The sequence below is a fragment of the Scylla paramamosain genome, chromosome 8 (genome assembly GCF_035594125.1).
Source record: "Scylla paramamosain isolate STU-SP2022 chromosome 8, ASM3559412v1, whole genome shotgun sequence".
NCBI classification, from domain to species: Eukaryota; Metazoa; Arthropoda; class Malacostraca; order Decapoda; family Portunidae; genus Scylla; species Scylla paramamosain.
In genome coordinates this window covers 30,665,824-30,682,039 of record NC_087158.1, presented here as the reverse complement: position 1 = coordinate 30,682,039, position 16,216 = coordinate 30,665,824, and the positions used below count along the sequence as shown (strand labels likewise).

Here is a 16,216-nt window from a genome sequence, read left to right as displayed (position 1 = left end):
CCCCCCACCTTGTCCTTCCATGCCCACTATTGACACCACTCACTCATCCCTCCACACCCCTCTCTACACTCATGCATCCACACCCACTCCGCACTTCAGTCCCCGCGGAAACCCACGACCCAAATCCCTCCTTGAGTGAGCTAAGAATAGAATTATTCAAACATTCCTGCTAGGTAATAATTGCTCTCTCTCTCTCTGTCACTTAGGGCGGTCACTATTCCATACACGGCCACACAACTGAGGCATAGTGAGGGATCCATAACCACCGCCACCGTGCACGTACTATAGTTGCTAAAAATAAAGGCAGTAAATGGTGGTAGTGTGCAGAAAACAAATAATTGCACTCGGGGAGATCAACCCAATTTTACGTGCGGCCGTCTTGACTTGTAATAAATAAAGCAGCTGGCTATATAGGCGGGCATGGGAATGGACTCTCTCTCTCTCTCCTCTCTCTCTCTCTCTCTCTCTCTCTCTCTCTCTCTCTCTCTCATCTCTCTCTCTCTCTCTCTCTCTCTTCGCTCTCTCTCTTCTCTCTCTCACTGCTGGAATGCGTGCGGAAAGAAAACATAACTGATGGGTCAATGCGCATGCGCGTGGGGAAATCTGCCTGCGTGGTCGGGTGAGTTTGGCCGGTGTTGCGTCAAGGTGCACGGACGCTAATGTGTGCACGTCAATTAGGTGCGGAAATGCGTGCGTGTATGCCAGGTGAACGTGCGCGTGGGGGAAAGTAATGTGCGCGTGCGTGAGAAACTTTTGTGAGTGTGCGTGCGTGGGGAGCTGTGAATGCGTGCACGTGCGAGAAAGAACGGGAAAATAATAATAATAATAATAATAATAATAATAATAATAATAATAATAATAATAATAATAATAATAATAATAATAATAATAATAAATGTTAATAGCTCTTGCAGTAGGACTGTTTCACGTATCACAGACACACACACACACACACAAACGCATCCCCAAACTGCACTGTAACCTGGGACATGGATGCGTGCTTGGGTCACCTGGAGGTATTGAGAAATGGGGTAGGGGTTGGGGGTGATGGGTCATGGGGCGCCACAATTTCTTAGCGTCACTTTCGTTGTCACCAAAGTCACAGGTAAGCTTAACACTCCTTACTAATTACTTACTCCATTCCTTCACTCTATGTATTCTCATTAGTAAAGCTTCACGCATTCATTACCAATTACTTCATTCCTTCACTATTATTGTCATTAGAAACATGCATTTTAAGTAACTATACCCATCTGTCTTTCCCCAGGTGTTATTTCTTTAGTCCAGAAAATCTCAAAGAATTACGTGCAGGCATTTGGAAAAGCTTGACATGCATCATGCTGTGGTGGATCAAAATAAAGGTAAAGCTGCTCAGGTGCTCTTCAGGCGCTGTAAGAAAAACTGAACTAAAGTTTGCAAGGTAAAGCATTGAAAGATTTCCCAGTTCCATTATTTTCTATTTTTTTCCACTCCTGGCTTCTTTTGGTGTGTGTGTGTGTGTGTGTGTGTGTGTGTGTGTGTGTGTGTGTGTGTGTGTGTGTGTGTGTGTGTGTGTGTGTGTGTGTGTGTGTGTGTGTGTGTGTGTGTGTGTGTGTGTCCTGACAGTCTATAAACAATATACATAACTGGAAGTGAGCGCGCCTTGCATGCACCGCGGGAAAGAGGAGTAGAAAGAGGACAGGAGCGGAGCTGTAGGTGGTGGGGGGAGAGGGCAAGTGGGACGTCCATTATGTGTGCATGCGTGCGTGGCTCACCTTGGCTCGGGCCTCGCGCAGCTCTAAAGACAACGGTCTGTGGTCCCCATCAGAGTCCTCGGAAGAGTCAGCCCGCGACACGGTACTCCTGCTGAAGGCGGTGGCGGCGCGAGGACGTCGGGGAAGCGTGAGGGCAATGCGATCTCGCAGGTTCTCGTTGCGATCTCTGAGCGAGGCGGTGGTGGTCTCGTTTCTGTGGTGGTGAGGGTGCTGGTGGTGGTCTCTTGCGTTGTCCTGGTTGAGGAGGTTCTCATTGTGGTGCAGGTGGTGGTGGTGATGGTGGGGGTGGTGCGAAGAGGTCGGAGGCTGCTGGTGATGCTTTCCTTCTCTACTGTCTTTGGTGTCACGTTGTTCTCCACCTCCACCACTACCCCCACCACCACTACCCCAGCTACCCCCACCACCACCACCACCTCCTCTGTGCTCGCGGTCTCGAAAGTCCTGCTCGCGGTGGTCCCTGTGGGGGTGGTGATGGTGGTGGTCTCTCTCCCGCAGAGTGTGGTAGCGGCCCCCCGCAGTGAGGTTCTCGTATCGGTGAATGGTGTTCTCGTACACGTGGCCCGCGTCCTTCATCTTGGAGGTGCGGCGACTCTTGACTGGCTTGAAGGATATTGTGCTGTACATCTGCAGGGGGAGGGGCGGGGACGGGAGGGGCAAGCGAGGAGAGGTGCAAGGGTGGGAAGGAAGTGGTTTGGTGTGGGGAGACGAATGACAGGCATAAGATGGAAGAGAGTGGATGGGTGATGAAATGTTTGAAGGAGGATGAAGTGAATGAAGCGAACCGGGAGGAGGAAAGTAAGGAAGAGGTGGTGATGAGACGTTATAAGGGTGAGGAGAACAGGGAGGAAGGTAAAGAAGAGGTGATGATGAAATTTTTGAAAGGAGGATATGACGGGAAGCAAGGAAGTGGTAGATGAGAAGGGGGAACAAGAATAAGTAAAATAGATATATAGATAAAGGAGGAGGAAAAGAACATGTTTGTAGTAGAAAGCCAATGGGTAAAAACATGCAAAAAGAATGATTCAACCCAAGAAAGATCAAGGGAATGTGAGGTGGAAGACAGGAAGAGATGGAACGACAGAAATAGAAGGTAGGGAGGAAGACGAGGCAAGGAAGACGAAAATGAATTACATAGATGAGAATGAGAGATAGAAGAGAGGTGAAGAGAAGAAAATGGGAGTTGGTGGAGAGGGATAAGATGTGGAGGCAAAGGAAGGGGTGGATTGGTATATCAGGTAAATTGAGAGGTGGATGAGGTGGGTGAGGTGGGGAAGGTAACCAAGGCAGATAAAGCAGTAATAAGGAAGCACGATAAAAAGCAAAATGAAGACATGGCGGTGGATTGTTATCATGTGGAAGAAGGAAAATAGGAAGTGGAGAGAAAAACGTAGAGGATTGAAAGAGAAGAATGAAAGAAGTTATAAGAAGGTTACGTGACGAAGAATGACAATGAAGAAGAGTAGTAAAGACGAGTAGAGACAATTGAAGGAGGAGGAGGAGGAGGAGGAGGAGGAGGAGGAGGAGGAGGAGGAGGAGGAGGAGGAGGAGGAGGAGGAGGAGGAGGAGGAGGAATGAAGGATGGAAGGAATGAGAGGGAAAGCAAACCACCATTAAATCAACAGAATCACTAAAGCATTCCTAACCAACACATTCACACCACCACCACCAGTAACAACCTCTCCACCTCACCCACCTCCTCTTCCACTTACCGCAACCTTCCCACCACACAACGTCGATGAGAGCTTTTATTTTCCTTTTCTTCCTCCTCCTCCATCAATCTTATCTAGCATCTCCATCGTCAACAAAGAGACAAGCTGAGGCCAAGATGCAAAAAGCTTACGATATATTGCAGGTAGTGAGCTGAGGTGAGGTGACCTGGCGCTGACTGGTGTAGAGAGAGAGAGAGAGAGAGAGAGAGAGAGAGAGAGAGAGAGAGAGAGAGAGAGAGAGAGAGAGAGAGAGAGAGAGAGAGAGAGAGAGAGAGAGAGAGAGAGAGAGAGAGAGAGAGAGAGAGCGATGGGCGCGGATGGGTAGTGATGTTAGCAGTGTTGCGTCATCACAGGTAGCAGCGCCGTCACCGCCGCCTCACGGTGACGTCACGCAGGTGAGTAATGGCACCAAGCTATGCACCGCCTCGCTGTCGTCACTGATGTTAGGCAAGGAAAGCTCACCGCATCACTGGCCTGACGGAAAACTACTGCCTCATATCAATACGATACTTCTGCTTCGTTACTTAATACAGGAACACATGCATTTTTTTTACTTGTGTTTGAGACATCACATTTCATCAGCTAACAACGAAAACCCATTAAAAGTACAAAGGCAGACAAATCAACTCTTCTATCGGCAGCGTGTGCTAATGCCGATGAGGCGCCTCAGTGTGCCTTCCTGTGAGCCGGTAGTGCGCATACTCGTATTGGTGCATGACCAGCTGCCGCTGGTTGCAAGTGTTTCTATTTCGTTACAAGAAAAGGCCTCTATCTGCTGTTGAAAACGCATGATTCCTCGCCTGTACAGTTCATACAACGAGTGGTGTGCAGTGCTGTACATCAGCTAGCCAATCACACGTACGCTCACCCATACACGTGACAGGAAATTATTTTAACATAGTTCATGTCGCAATTCTTCCTTACTAACGCATCCGATTACCAACGTGTTACGGACACTGCCACGCCGGATATAGTAAGTATGTATGTATGTATGTATGTATGTATGTATATATATATATATATATATATATATATATATATATATATATATATATATATATATATATATATATATATATATATATATATATATATATATTGAGAATACTTCCCTCACTTTTGCCTCGCATTAAAATACAATTTTAAAGACATGCGCATTGATTCATTGATTCCATTAAATAATTCACTGACGTGCAACTATTTAAGCATAAGTGAATCTTAACAACAACAACAACAACAACAACACACTTACCCGGTTGGAATGGGCGTGGGCTGGTTGTATGGGTCGCGGGGTGTCATAATCTGAATCTGAGCTGTCGTGGGTGTGGGAGTGGGTGAAGGTGGCCGAGCTGGAGCGGGTCCGGCTGTGTATGGGCTGAGGCGGCGGCGGCTGCAGCTGCTGCTTCTGCTGCACGTCCACGTTTTCATAATCAGACTGCAGAGATGTGCGACAAAGGATCAAATGAGACACTGAGGCATGAACTCGCGGACACGTGTTGCTCAAAGCTACAGAAAGGTTTAACTGTAAATAATAAAGGGAATTAAGGATATAAATTCAATGCAAAGAAAATTTTACTGAATAAAATATATGAATTTAAGGTCTCTTTATACATCACGAGGAGAAATGCACAATTTTTTTTGAGGGGTAAAAATTTAATCGCCAAATTATTTTTCAGGTCTTTAGGTGATTATCTTAAAAAAAAATAAAAATATGCAGCCAATATATGATTATGACGTGCACTGAATGACACACGAAAAATTAAAAAGTAATGAATAAACAAACATGAATGCAGCAAATTTACAACTTCCAGATGTATTTGGGTGAGACACTGAATTTACAGGAGAAATGAATTAAATTAAAATGAAGAAAAAGTGTAGTCCAGCAAGGTGTAGGACGCCTTGCAAGATGAGGAGAGCCCCGCCAGGTGATTAACCCGCGCAGAACAGGTAGAGAAAGTCAGCAGGAGGAGGAGGAGGAGGAGGAGGAGGAGGAGGAGGAGGAGGAGGAGGAGGAGGAGGAGGAGGAGGAGGAGGAGGAAGAAAATCTAAAGCAAACAGATGAGAGAGAGAGAGAGAGAGAGAGAGAGAGAGAGAGAGAGAGAGAGAGAGAGAGAGAGAGAGAGAGAGAGAGAGAGAGAGAGAGAGAGAGAGAGAGAGAGAGAGAATTTAAATAATAAATTACCATTATTATCATTATCAATTATCCTCCTTGATTATTATTATGAATTAGACAACCGAGGTCAGGCGATGCAACCGACACTTTATAAAGAATTGTGAAACAACAGCAGACAACAACATGCGCCATGCAGCTTTATATGTGTGTAAGTACGTATATACACTTGTACAGCTAGACACAGGGCGGCAAAGGAAAGGAGGTCAGGCCGGTACTGCAAAGATAACACAACACACATGATTGCCAAGACACACTTATTAATACTAATAATACGTACGAGTGGCACAGATTTTTCAACATGATAAAATAATAATAATAAATAATAGGAATGGTGGATATGAGGGTGACTTGACAGTGATGATGATGATAATGATGATGATGATGATGATGATGATGATGATGATGATGATGATGGTGATAAATAATAGAAACAGTTAAAATGAATGACTTAATAATGATGATGATAAAGATGATGACTATAGGAAATAATAGACAAAAACTATTTATTCATGAAACATAACACACACACACACACACACACACACACACACACACACACACACACACACACACACACACACACACACACACACACAGACATACACACATACAAGCAAGTACATGCAAGCACACACAAACAGCGAAAAACGAGACATTTATTTTTTTCAACAGTAGCAATTAAAGTTAACGAATAAAGAAAAAAAAAACAAGAATGGATTATAATAGGCTACGATACGTACTTGAGAGAGAGAGAGAGAGAGAGAGAGAGAGAGAGAGAGAGAGAGAGAGAGAGAGAGAGAGAGAGAGAGAGAGAGAGAGAGAGAGAGAGAGAGAGAGTAAAAAAGAGAACCAACCAGCGGGGTACATACAGTCTCCACATTATCATAGTCAGACTGCATGCAAGGAGAAAGCATGGGGGTCAAAATTTTGAACCAACCACACACACACACACACACACACACACACACACACACACACACACACACACACACACACACACACACACACACATGTAATAACAGCCACTCTTTATCTCCCCCTTCTGTTGTTGCTGCTGCTGTTTCCCTTTCCTACCCTCTCTTCCTCTCCCTGTCCTGCCCTTCTCATTCCCTTCACAGCTCAACAAGTCAAGCCTTCACGAGACGCTGAAGCAACAGGCAAGCTAGCAAATGTAATGACAACAGCACACACACACACACAAACACACACATTCTCTCTCTCTCTCTCTCTCTCTCTCTCTCTCTCTCTCTCTCTCTCTCTCTCTCTCTGACACACATACACTCATGGCAGCAAACACAGCACTATCAATTAATAATATGAAAAAAAAACACACACACACATACAAAATTATTTTGAAAACTAAGCTGAATGGACGTCACCAGCATAGCAAGTGCAGCCACGGAAGGAGGAGTCGATGGCAGTAACAATGACGGTAGAGGGGAAAATGCAATAATAATCATAACAAGTACTAAGCACGTGTAAAACAATCCAACATCAGTGACACTAAGGCGGTAAAGGGAAAGTCACACACACACACACAAAGCCGTAGTGAGAAATTATGCTGGTCTGACACAAATATACAGGTAAGTTACTGTACTTATTATACCATAGCAGCTCATTTAAGAAAGCTTTCTGTTCACTACTAAATGCACTTGTAATATGCTTCCTAAACTGCTGCACACACTCCCTCCCTCCCTCCTTCCTTCAGTGTGAATAACGTATGTATGTATCTCTCTCTCTCTCTCTCTCTCTCTCTCTCTCTCTCTCTCTCTCTCTCTCTCTCTCTCTCTCTCTCTCTCTCTCTCTCTCTCTCTCTCTCTCATACTTTATAGCAGCTATCACACACACACACACACACACACACACACACACACACAGCCTCACCTGGTCCTGTCCCTTGAAGAAGATGGCCTCGTAGGTGCCTTGGTCCTGCTCGGTGGAGTCCGGGGTGGGGGAGGGCGGGCACATGGACCGTCTTGGCGGCTTCGGGGGCGGGAGAGGCTGTGGGTATGTGTGGGTGGGGGAGGCGCGGTGGAGGATGAGCGAAGGAAGTCGAAAAGAGATAAGGTTTTGAGATGCGGAGGATGAATCAAGAAGGAAGAGAAGTGATGGGGGTTCAAGGAAGTGGAAGAGGGGTGGAGGTAAATATGGAAGTGTGGAAGAAGGGTGGAGGGAAACATGAAAGGTGTAGAGAAGAGTGGGGTTAAACATGGGAGAGGTAGAGGGAGGATGGAATTAAACATGGGAGAGGTGGAGAGAGGGTGGAGTTGCGGAGTTAAACATGGGAAAGATAGAGGGAGGATGGAATTAAACATGAGTGAGGTGGAGGGAGGGTGGAGTTAAACATAGGAGATGGAGGGAAGGTGGAGTTAAACAAGAGACGAAAGGGAAGGAGATGAGAGAGAGAGAGAGAGAGAGAGAGAGAGAGAGAGAGAGAGAGAGAGAGAGAGAGAGAGAGAGAGAGAGAGAGAGAGAGAGAGAGAGAGAGAGATACAGTGTAGGGACAAAAATATGCGTCACGTGTGTGAATTTAAGTGTATTAAGGAAGTCGGACCAGATGTGAGAGAGAGAGAGAGAGAGAGAGAGAGAGAGAGAGAGAGAGAGAGAGAGAGAGAGAGAGAGAGAGAGAGAGAGAGAGAGAGAGAGAGAGAGAGAGAGAGAGAGAGAGTTGATGGAATGAGTGCGGGTTAGTTATGAGTGAGTTGAGTGCAAGAATGAGGATGAAGTAGAAGCGGATGTAAAGGGAGATGATAAGTCACGCGATCGTGGAGTGTATGTGGATGAGATAAAGGAGGAGGAGGAGGAGGAGGAGGAGGAGGAGGAGGAGGAGGAGGAGGAGGAGGTAAACAGAAGAAAAAAGGTGAAAAGTATGGAGAAATATTTGGATGAAGAGGAAAAAGTGGGAAAAAAATACGGTATTATTTTCACATATGTATAACAAGTCATAAATATCAAACAATATGGGCAATTATCGACAACTTATACGTAAAGCAAACAAAAAAGGCAAAAATAAAAGTAGAACAACAAGCATCAACATTCTCTTCTTCCTCCTCCTCCTCCTCCTCCTCCTCCTCCTTCATCAAGTACAGACACAAGGCCACACACGCACATACACACACAAACCTGCATACACAAAATCAAATAAAAAATACAAATAAATGCAAACAATACACACACGGTTACCTTTTGATGGTAAACCAAAAAATCAAAACATTCAACTATTTATACAGACATTACCAGCAAAACAAATGAAAAACCAAATCAATCAATAACGAACCGGATGCCGCAAGCCACAGGGCCAAAAACTGGAAATGTGTTGCTAAAAAAAACAAAAATAAAACAAAAAAATAGTGGTTGAAGTACTGGTTTGTGTGTGTGTGTGTGTGTGTGTGTGTGTGTGTGTGTGTGTGTGTGTGTGTGTGTGTGTGTGTGTGTGTGTGTGTGTGTGTGTGTGTGTGTGTGTGTGTGTGTGTGTGTAAAATAAATAGAAAATAACACATCAACAGCTGGGGGAAGTGGTGGTGGTGGTGGTGGTTGGGTGATGAGGGTACAGAACATGCATCCTTGGTGTTGATTATTACTGTGGTGGTGGTGGTGGTGAAGGAGATTGGATTGTTTACGGAGGTGTGGGTATGCTAAAGGTGGTAATGGCAGGTGTGGTGCTGAAGATTGTGGCAAGACCAATACTACGGGTGGTGGTAGTGATGGTGGAAGGAGTTGCGGCGGTAGAGATAGGGGGGGGAGGGGAGGGGAGGGGAGGGGAGGGGAGGGGAGGGGAGGGGAGGGGAGGGGAGGGGTGGTTGTGGTGGTGGTGGTGGCGGCGGCGGCAGCAGCATCATGCACAGCTACTCACTTCTACTACCTTACTGCCGGAGGTGGTGTCGGTGGTGGCGGCGCCTCCCCGCGGCGCGTGACGGGGGCGCTGCTGGAAGAGGTGCTGCCCGGGCTGGTGGCGGCGGGAGGCATTTCGTCCGAGGAGGGACGCAGGTGCCGCGAGTCCCGGGACGCCCTGAGGGAAGTGGAGGAACTGCGGCAGGAACGTGGAGGGGGCGGCACCTCATACACCCCGTCATCGTCACCGCCTCTGCAACACCCAGGCAGGGGAGGCTCAGCGGCATCCTCGACACACACTCGCTTCATTATACATTACAATCTTATGTGCTAGTCAAGCCCTAGGGTGTACATATTCGTACGCTGGTCCACCTCTATCCCTGCCACACCCACACCCACCCCCGCGACACCCTCCCACACACCCTCATTCAAGCTTGCCCTGTTCCACCTACGCACCCTCCAAACATCGCCTCGTCCATACCTGTCCTGCTCCACCCACCCCAGACACACCCAACCTGCGTCCCCTCCACCTATAATCCGGATTTCCGCACGCTGATAAGCGAATGTTCAGATTTATTTCGCTGAATAGCGTCAAAACAAAGAGGCATTTCCATGAGAATTTTATCGGTCCATGAAATTTAGCATTCAACATTTTTCTATAAAAGCAAACCTGATTGGCCGTAACAAAAGAAAGGCAGTGGCGCGGGGATCAACTGATCGGTGCTAACGCGTGATCCGTCTGCTTTTAATGCCCCCACTGATCCCCGCGCCAGCTGCACCCCGCCGCGGCTCCCTCGCCCGGCGCCCGCCCGCTACTCACTCTGAGGTCTGGCTGCGGTAGGAGATGGAGCCCCGGTCGCTGCCGCCGCCGCCCACTGTCTTGGGTGGCGGTGGCACGTCGTAGATAGACCAATCTGACGTGGCCTCGGACACCCGGCTGGCCACGGACGTCCGCCCGTCCCGGTCAGACATGCGGCTCTCCCGGTCCGAGGTGCGGCTCTCCCGGTCCGAGGTCCGACTCTCCCGATCCGAGGCTCGACTCTCCCTGTCGGAGGCGCGGCTCTCCCGGTCCGAGGCCCTGCTGCTGGCCCGGTTCTCCCCCCTGCCGCCATCACCGTCTGTTTGGGCGGTGCGGTATGACAGAGTCAGCAGTGGCCATGTTGATTGTTTCACTCACTCACTCACTAACTCACTCACTCACTCACTCACTCACTCACTCACACACACACACACACACACACACACACACACACACACACACACACACACACACACAATCAAATGCACCAGGCAATACCACAATATAGTGACAATGCTATGAAATCAAGGTGAACCACTACAAATACCACAATAAGCTAATAATGCTGCATTACAATACACAGGTCACTCATCACATCACTCTGAAGCAAAAATAATAATAACCATGACAATTTTGCCTTCTAAGACTTGTGCATGTGACACGTGAAGGGCGAGTGCATGTTTACTGCCACGAGGAAAAGAAAATAAGAAAATAAATAATACACTACAGCAAGACCAAAGTTACTTCCCTACAAGTGTCTACAAGGTTTGGGGATCATGACATAAGGATAGCTCTTGAGGGCCACCACTAAGGCGTCCTGTTCTTCATGAGCTCCATACTGTGGTGGCTGAGACTCCCTGCGTCCTTTCCGCCTGCTTCACTGCTCTCAGCTGTTCGCTTCACACAGCTAAAAGCGATGGCGGGCGGTCTGAAACTTGGGCCAGCGAGAGAAGCCTCCATGCCACCGTCACACAGCGGTGGAGACAGTGGAAGAATGGGACTCAGTGGAAGGAACAGCAAGGAACAGCATCACTCTCTCCTGTATGACTGATGTTGCACGGTGAATAGTTTGTTTCCAGGAATGCAGCTGCAGCGTAAGCGTCGCGCGTTGGGCGGGGTGGGTAGGTGGAGGCGGCTGAGAGCAGATGTGGAAGTGGTATGTGGAATGTGAGTGTGGAGGTGGAGGCCAGCCATGATCGGTATGTGAGGGACGGGGAAAGTGAAGTAGTGACTGGAGTGTGAGGAGGAGAAGGAGGAGGAGGAGAAGAGGAGGAGGTGGAGTAGTACCTTCCACTGACATCTCTGGGTGGACGATGGTGGGGATGAGGACATTCTCGTAGGGCGACCCCACCTCAGAGGGCGCGGGAATGGCGGGCACGGCGAGGGGCGACCACGAGGGGGGCGGCCACACGGGCGGCGACCATGGTGGCGGGTCCCCGGGGTCCTCGTCGTCGTCACTCAGATTAATGAGATGACCGTGGTCTGGGTGGCGGGGATGTGGTAACGTGTGGTGGTGGTGGTGGTGGTGAAGGGCGGTGTCAGTGTGATGAAGGGAATGGAGTGTGATGGTACGAATGAAATAAAATGAAACGATGTGTGTGTGGTGACGTGTGGTAGTGGGAATGTGATGAATTGGTGGTGTCAGTGTGTGATGAATGGGGTGGTGTGTGATGACAAGAATGTAAGGAAGAGCACAGTGTAAGATGATATGAATGTAACAAAAAGTGACATGTGTGTGGTGAAGTATGTGGTGTGTGGTTGTGAGAATTAATGGTGTGAATGTCGTGATATCAACATAAACAGGAAAGACAGCGTAATGTGGCGTGGCGTGGCGTGGCGAAGAGTTTCATTATTTAATACAACAGTGACCAGTGATGGTGTGTGGTGGAGTAGAGGTACACAGGAATATACAGTGGCGGTGAGATGAGGAGATTGGCGGGGGTGGAGGTGGTGAGTGGAGGTTGTGGTAGTGGTGGACAGGATAGTGTCGGTAGAAGGAAAATAGAAATGGAAAGAAGAGTAACAGTATCAGATGAGATTATCAGTGGTGGTGGTAGTGATGAGTGGTAATAATGATGGTGATGGTGATGGTGGTGGTGGTGGTGAATGGAGGCGAGCGTAGGTAGGTAGGCAGGACCATGTAGGTAGAACGGAAAGGGAATGAAGAGCAACAATAAGCATATCAACAAGCCATCAAATCATTACCATGCCACAACCTAACAAACACAATTCACAAAAACAAAATGAAAAAAAAAAAAGAAAGAATCAACAATACTTACTCGAAAAAATAAATCAATATATGCATCAAAATCATACATAATGAGCAACACTATGAAACTTACATTATTCAAACCAGGGACTAATCCAGGAGACTGACTAGTGAGTGAATAAATGAATAAGAGAAGGAAGTAAAGACACGGGAGTTGAAATTCGAGTGTTAAAGCCATTAGAGAGAAAATCACCCTAAAAATACTGCTGGATAAGCCCCTAGTGTTGGCAGCAAGCAGGCCACAAGAAGGCTATACGACAGGTGAGGGACTGCCTACAGGTGCGCAGGTCCCTTACACACACACACACACACACACACACACACACACACACACACACACACACACACACACACACACACACACACACACACGGGAAGAGCACCATGGAGGAGAGAGACGGGGGAGAAGGGAGAGTGGAAAGCAAGGGAAGGAGGGAAGCCACTTAAAATGTTTCGTCAATCGTGATTTCAAGTACTTTAAGCTGAATTTTCAATGAGTGGTGGTGCTGGTGGTTTGTTTTGTCATTATTATTATTATTATTATTATTATTATTATTATTATTATTATTATTACTATTATTTATTATTATTTTTAAATCGTAAACCTAAGCACCATCTTTTTTTTTTTTTGCTGCTTCCAGGCTCTCCTCTCTCTCTCTCTCTCTCTCTCTCTCTCTCTCTCTCTCTCTCTCTCTCTCTCTCTCTCTCTCTCTCTCTCTCTCTCTCTCTCTCTCTCTCTCTGTACTGTAGGTCTACTTTATGAATAGGGGATAAAAGTGATTATTTTCAAGCTTCACAATGCGACTACGGTTGCTATGGTGTGTGTGTGTGTGTGTGTGTGTGTGTGTGTGTGTGTGTGTGTGTGTGTGTGTGTGTGTGTGTGTGTGTGTGTGTGTATGACGTAGTCTGTTTATGTGAATACAATGTAGTGTTACAACAATGTTAATTAATTTTCTGACGCCGTACTTTTAATCTTGTAACTTGCAAATAATTGTTACTATCATTATTATTACTATTACCACTATTATTTACGTTACACTGTCATTTACATCATCATAACAATTATTCAAGCTTCTCACTGTACAAAAAAAAAAAAAAAGACAGTTTTGAGCCTCAACATTCCCTCTACGAAATAATCAAAGGAACCGAGGCAAAGAAATGTGTTGCATGTATGTTTAGGAAGTATCGAGGTGTAGCCAAGTGTTGCATATTACAGTAAACTCACTATCATACAACCTTAACATACACCTTCATACTACACTTTCTTACCTGCTTACTTATTCCTACGTCTCTCTCTCTCTCTCTCTCTCTCTCTCTCTCTCTCTCTCTCTCTCTCTCTCTCTCTCTCTCTCTCATTTCCTTACACTCCATCATCTTTAACTGTTGTCTTATCTGCTTACCTCCTCCACTCTTGCCTACCTCCCGCCCTTCCCTCTCACCCACCAACCTACCTGCCTACCTACCTAACCACCTGCCTAGCTCTCTCGTGTTGTGGGAAGGAGAGTAGGTGAAGGACGCAGGAAATTTACGAAAAGTGAGAAAAACAGGAAGTGGAAGAGATAGGAGAGGGAATCAATATAGAATGAAAACAGGAAAAATACGAGAAATAGAAACAGTTATTCCCATCACCTCTTTACATGAGAAGTTCTAAAATTATCTTTTCTCTGCTAGCTAAAGACAGGGAAGAGGAGGAGGAGGAGGAGGAGGAGGAGGAGGAGGAGGAGGAGGAGGAGGAGGAGGAGGAGGACCACGACGACGAACGAACCCTTTAAAAATAAAAAAAAAGCACAGAAACGGAGGAAATGAGAGAGAGAGAGAGAGAGAGAGAGAGAGAGAGAGAGAGAGAGAGAGAGAGAGAGAGAGAGAGAGAGAGAGAGCACCCTATCTGAAACGAGAAGGTGGAGGACGAGGCAGGGAAGGAAAGTGGAGAAGGAAAGTGAGTTAAGGTTTAGGCGGCCAGAAGCAGAGGAGGAGAAGAGTGGTTACACTGGCGTACATTTGATGAGGTTAGTGATCTCCTGAGTGATGGGCGTGTTGATGAGGGCGATGGTGTCCAGCACGGTGTGTCCCCGGTCGTCCCTCACCTCGGGATCAGCGCCAGCCTCCAGCAGCACCCGAACCACGTCCACCTGAAGGAGTTATGCCCACACCACCACGCCACCAGACAGCGATGAGGAGGGAAAGGATAGAGAGAGAGAGAGAGAGAGAGAGAGAGAGAGAGAGAGAGAGAGAGAGAGAGAGAGAGAGAGAGAGAGAGAGAGAGAGAGAGAGAGAGAGAGAGAGAGAGAGAGAGAGAGAGAGAGAGAGAGAGAGAGAGAGTTATTAATAAGGTTAATAATGGACATCAATGTAAAGTCACCATAAACAAAGTCACCGTTTCCTTACAGGTACACAAGAATAAATAATTCATTAGGGCAAACAAAACCACCCTCAAGGACTACCACACACAGAGTTAAGGTGCCAAGGCGGCAGACACTACACAGGTGTACTACTAGGGCACAGGAGCCGACACACTACCACACGAGGAGGCGCGGGAAGGCTGGAAGAGGGAGGAGGGAGCCTGAGGAGAAGGGAGGCTGAGGAGGAGGGAAGGAGGCGAGGGAGGGAAAGGGAAAGTGTACCGAATGAAAGTAAAGATAAAGGTAGCATGATAACCCCGATAAAAAGAGTACTATCAAGAGATAAAAGCGTGATAAGAGTGATAGTAAAATATAAACAAAGAGATGGAAAGTGGTGGTGGACCCAGAGAAGTGTAGCGGAGTAGAGAGATGAAGGCGGCACAATACCTTGCCACAGAGGGCGGCCTCGTGGAGGGGCGCTCCCTGCCCCGTGCGCACATTGACGTGGTGGCCCCGCGTCAGCAGCAACTTCACTACTTCCCTGCTCGCCGGCCAGACAAGGACAGGGAAAGGAGGGGGGGGGGGGGGCGGCGAGAATACAGATACAGGAAAACCAGAGTAGTCATGGTGATGATGATAGTAGTAGTAGTAGTAGTAGTAGTAGTAGTAGTAGTAGTAGTAGTAGTAGTAGTAGTAGTAGTAGTAGTAGTAGTAGGTAAACGAGGAGTGGATCGAGAAATAGACAGGGAGGGAGGACGGGGAGTGGCGGCAGGGAGGGGAAGGGGGCGTTAGTAGAGGGAGTGTTGTGGCATTAGCGGCCGAGGAAGGGCGGCCTGTACGCAGCATGACAAGTGTTACTGGCTTCGTATTTACACATGTACAACTTCAACATAGGTCATGAGGATATTAACTACCACTACGAGCCATTCTCTGTTGGGCTGCCTACGGCTCCATGTTAGTAAGAGTTCCCTGCCCGCCCCGTCACCTACCTGTGGCCATTCCTGGAGGCGCGGTGCAGGGGCGTGTGGGGGAAGACGGCGGCGCTGGCGGCAGCCACGGTATAAGGCCGCAAGAGGTCCGGGTGTGCCCGCACCAGCACCTCCACCGTGTTAAGGCGGCCGTACTGCGCCGCCAGATCCAGCGCCGTCTCTGCCTGCAGGTTGGGCACGGTGGGGTCCCCGCCGCGGGCCAGCAGAAGCTGTGCCGCCTCGGTGTGGCCATACTGCGCCGCGCAGTGCAGAGCTGTCTCCCCGCCTTTGTTCTGGAACATAAGTAAGGACACTTGGTCATGAGACGTCAGGACTGGTGCAGGTCCCTGTGTGCAGGAATGTGGCAGCATCAT

General features: G+C 47.7%; 1 protein-coding gene across 1 annotated transcript in view; it reads right to left on the bottom strand.

Annotated features, from left to right (window-relative positions):
* LOC135103152 (uncharacterized) overlaps window positions 1-9,623 on the bottom strand; it is a 58,940-nt gene extending 49,317 nt beyond the window's left edge. The window contains exons 1-5 of the mRNA XM_064009223.1: window positions 9,490-9,623; window positions 7,521-7,637; window positions 6,506-6,529; window positions 4,716-4,898; window positions 1,755-2,378 (exon numbers count right to left, since the gene is read on the bottom strand). Coding sequence (XP_063865293.1) covers window positions 1,755-2,378; window positions 4,716-4,898; window positions 6,506-6,529; window positions 7,521-7,604 — 915 coding nt within the window. The 5' untranslated portion in view covers window positions 7,605-7,637; window positions 9,490-9,623. The remainder of the gene's footprint in view (window positions 1-1,754; window positions 2,379-4,715; window positions 4,899-6,505; window positions 6,530-7,520; window positions 7,638-9,489) is intronic.
* Window positions 9,624-16,216: the final 6,593 nt, after the last annotated feature.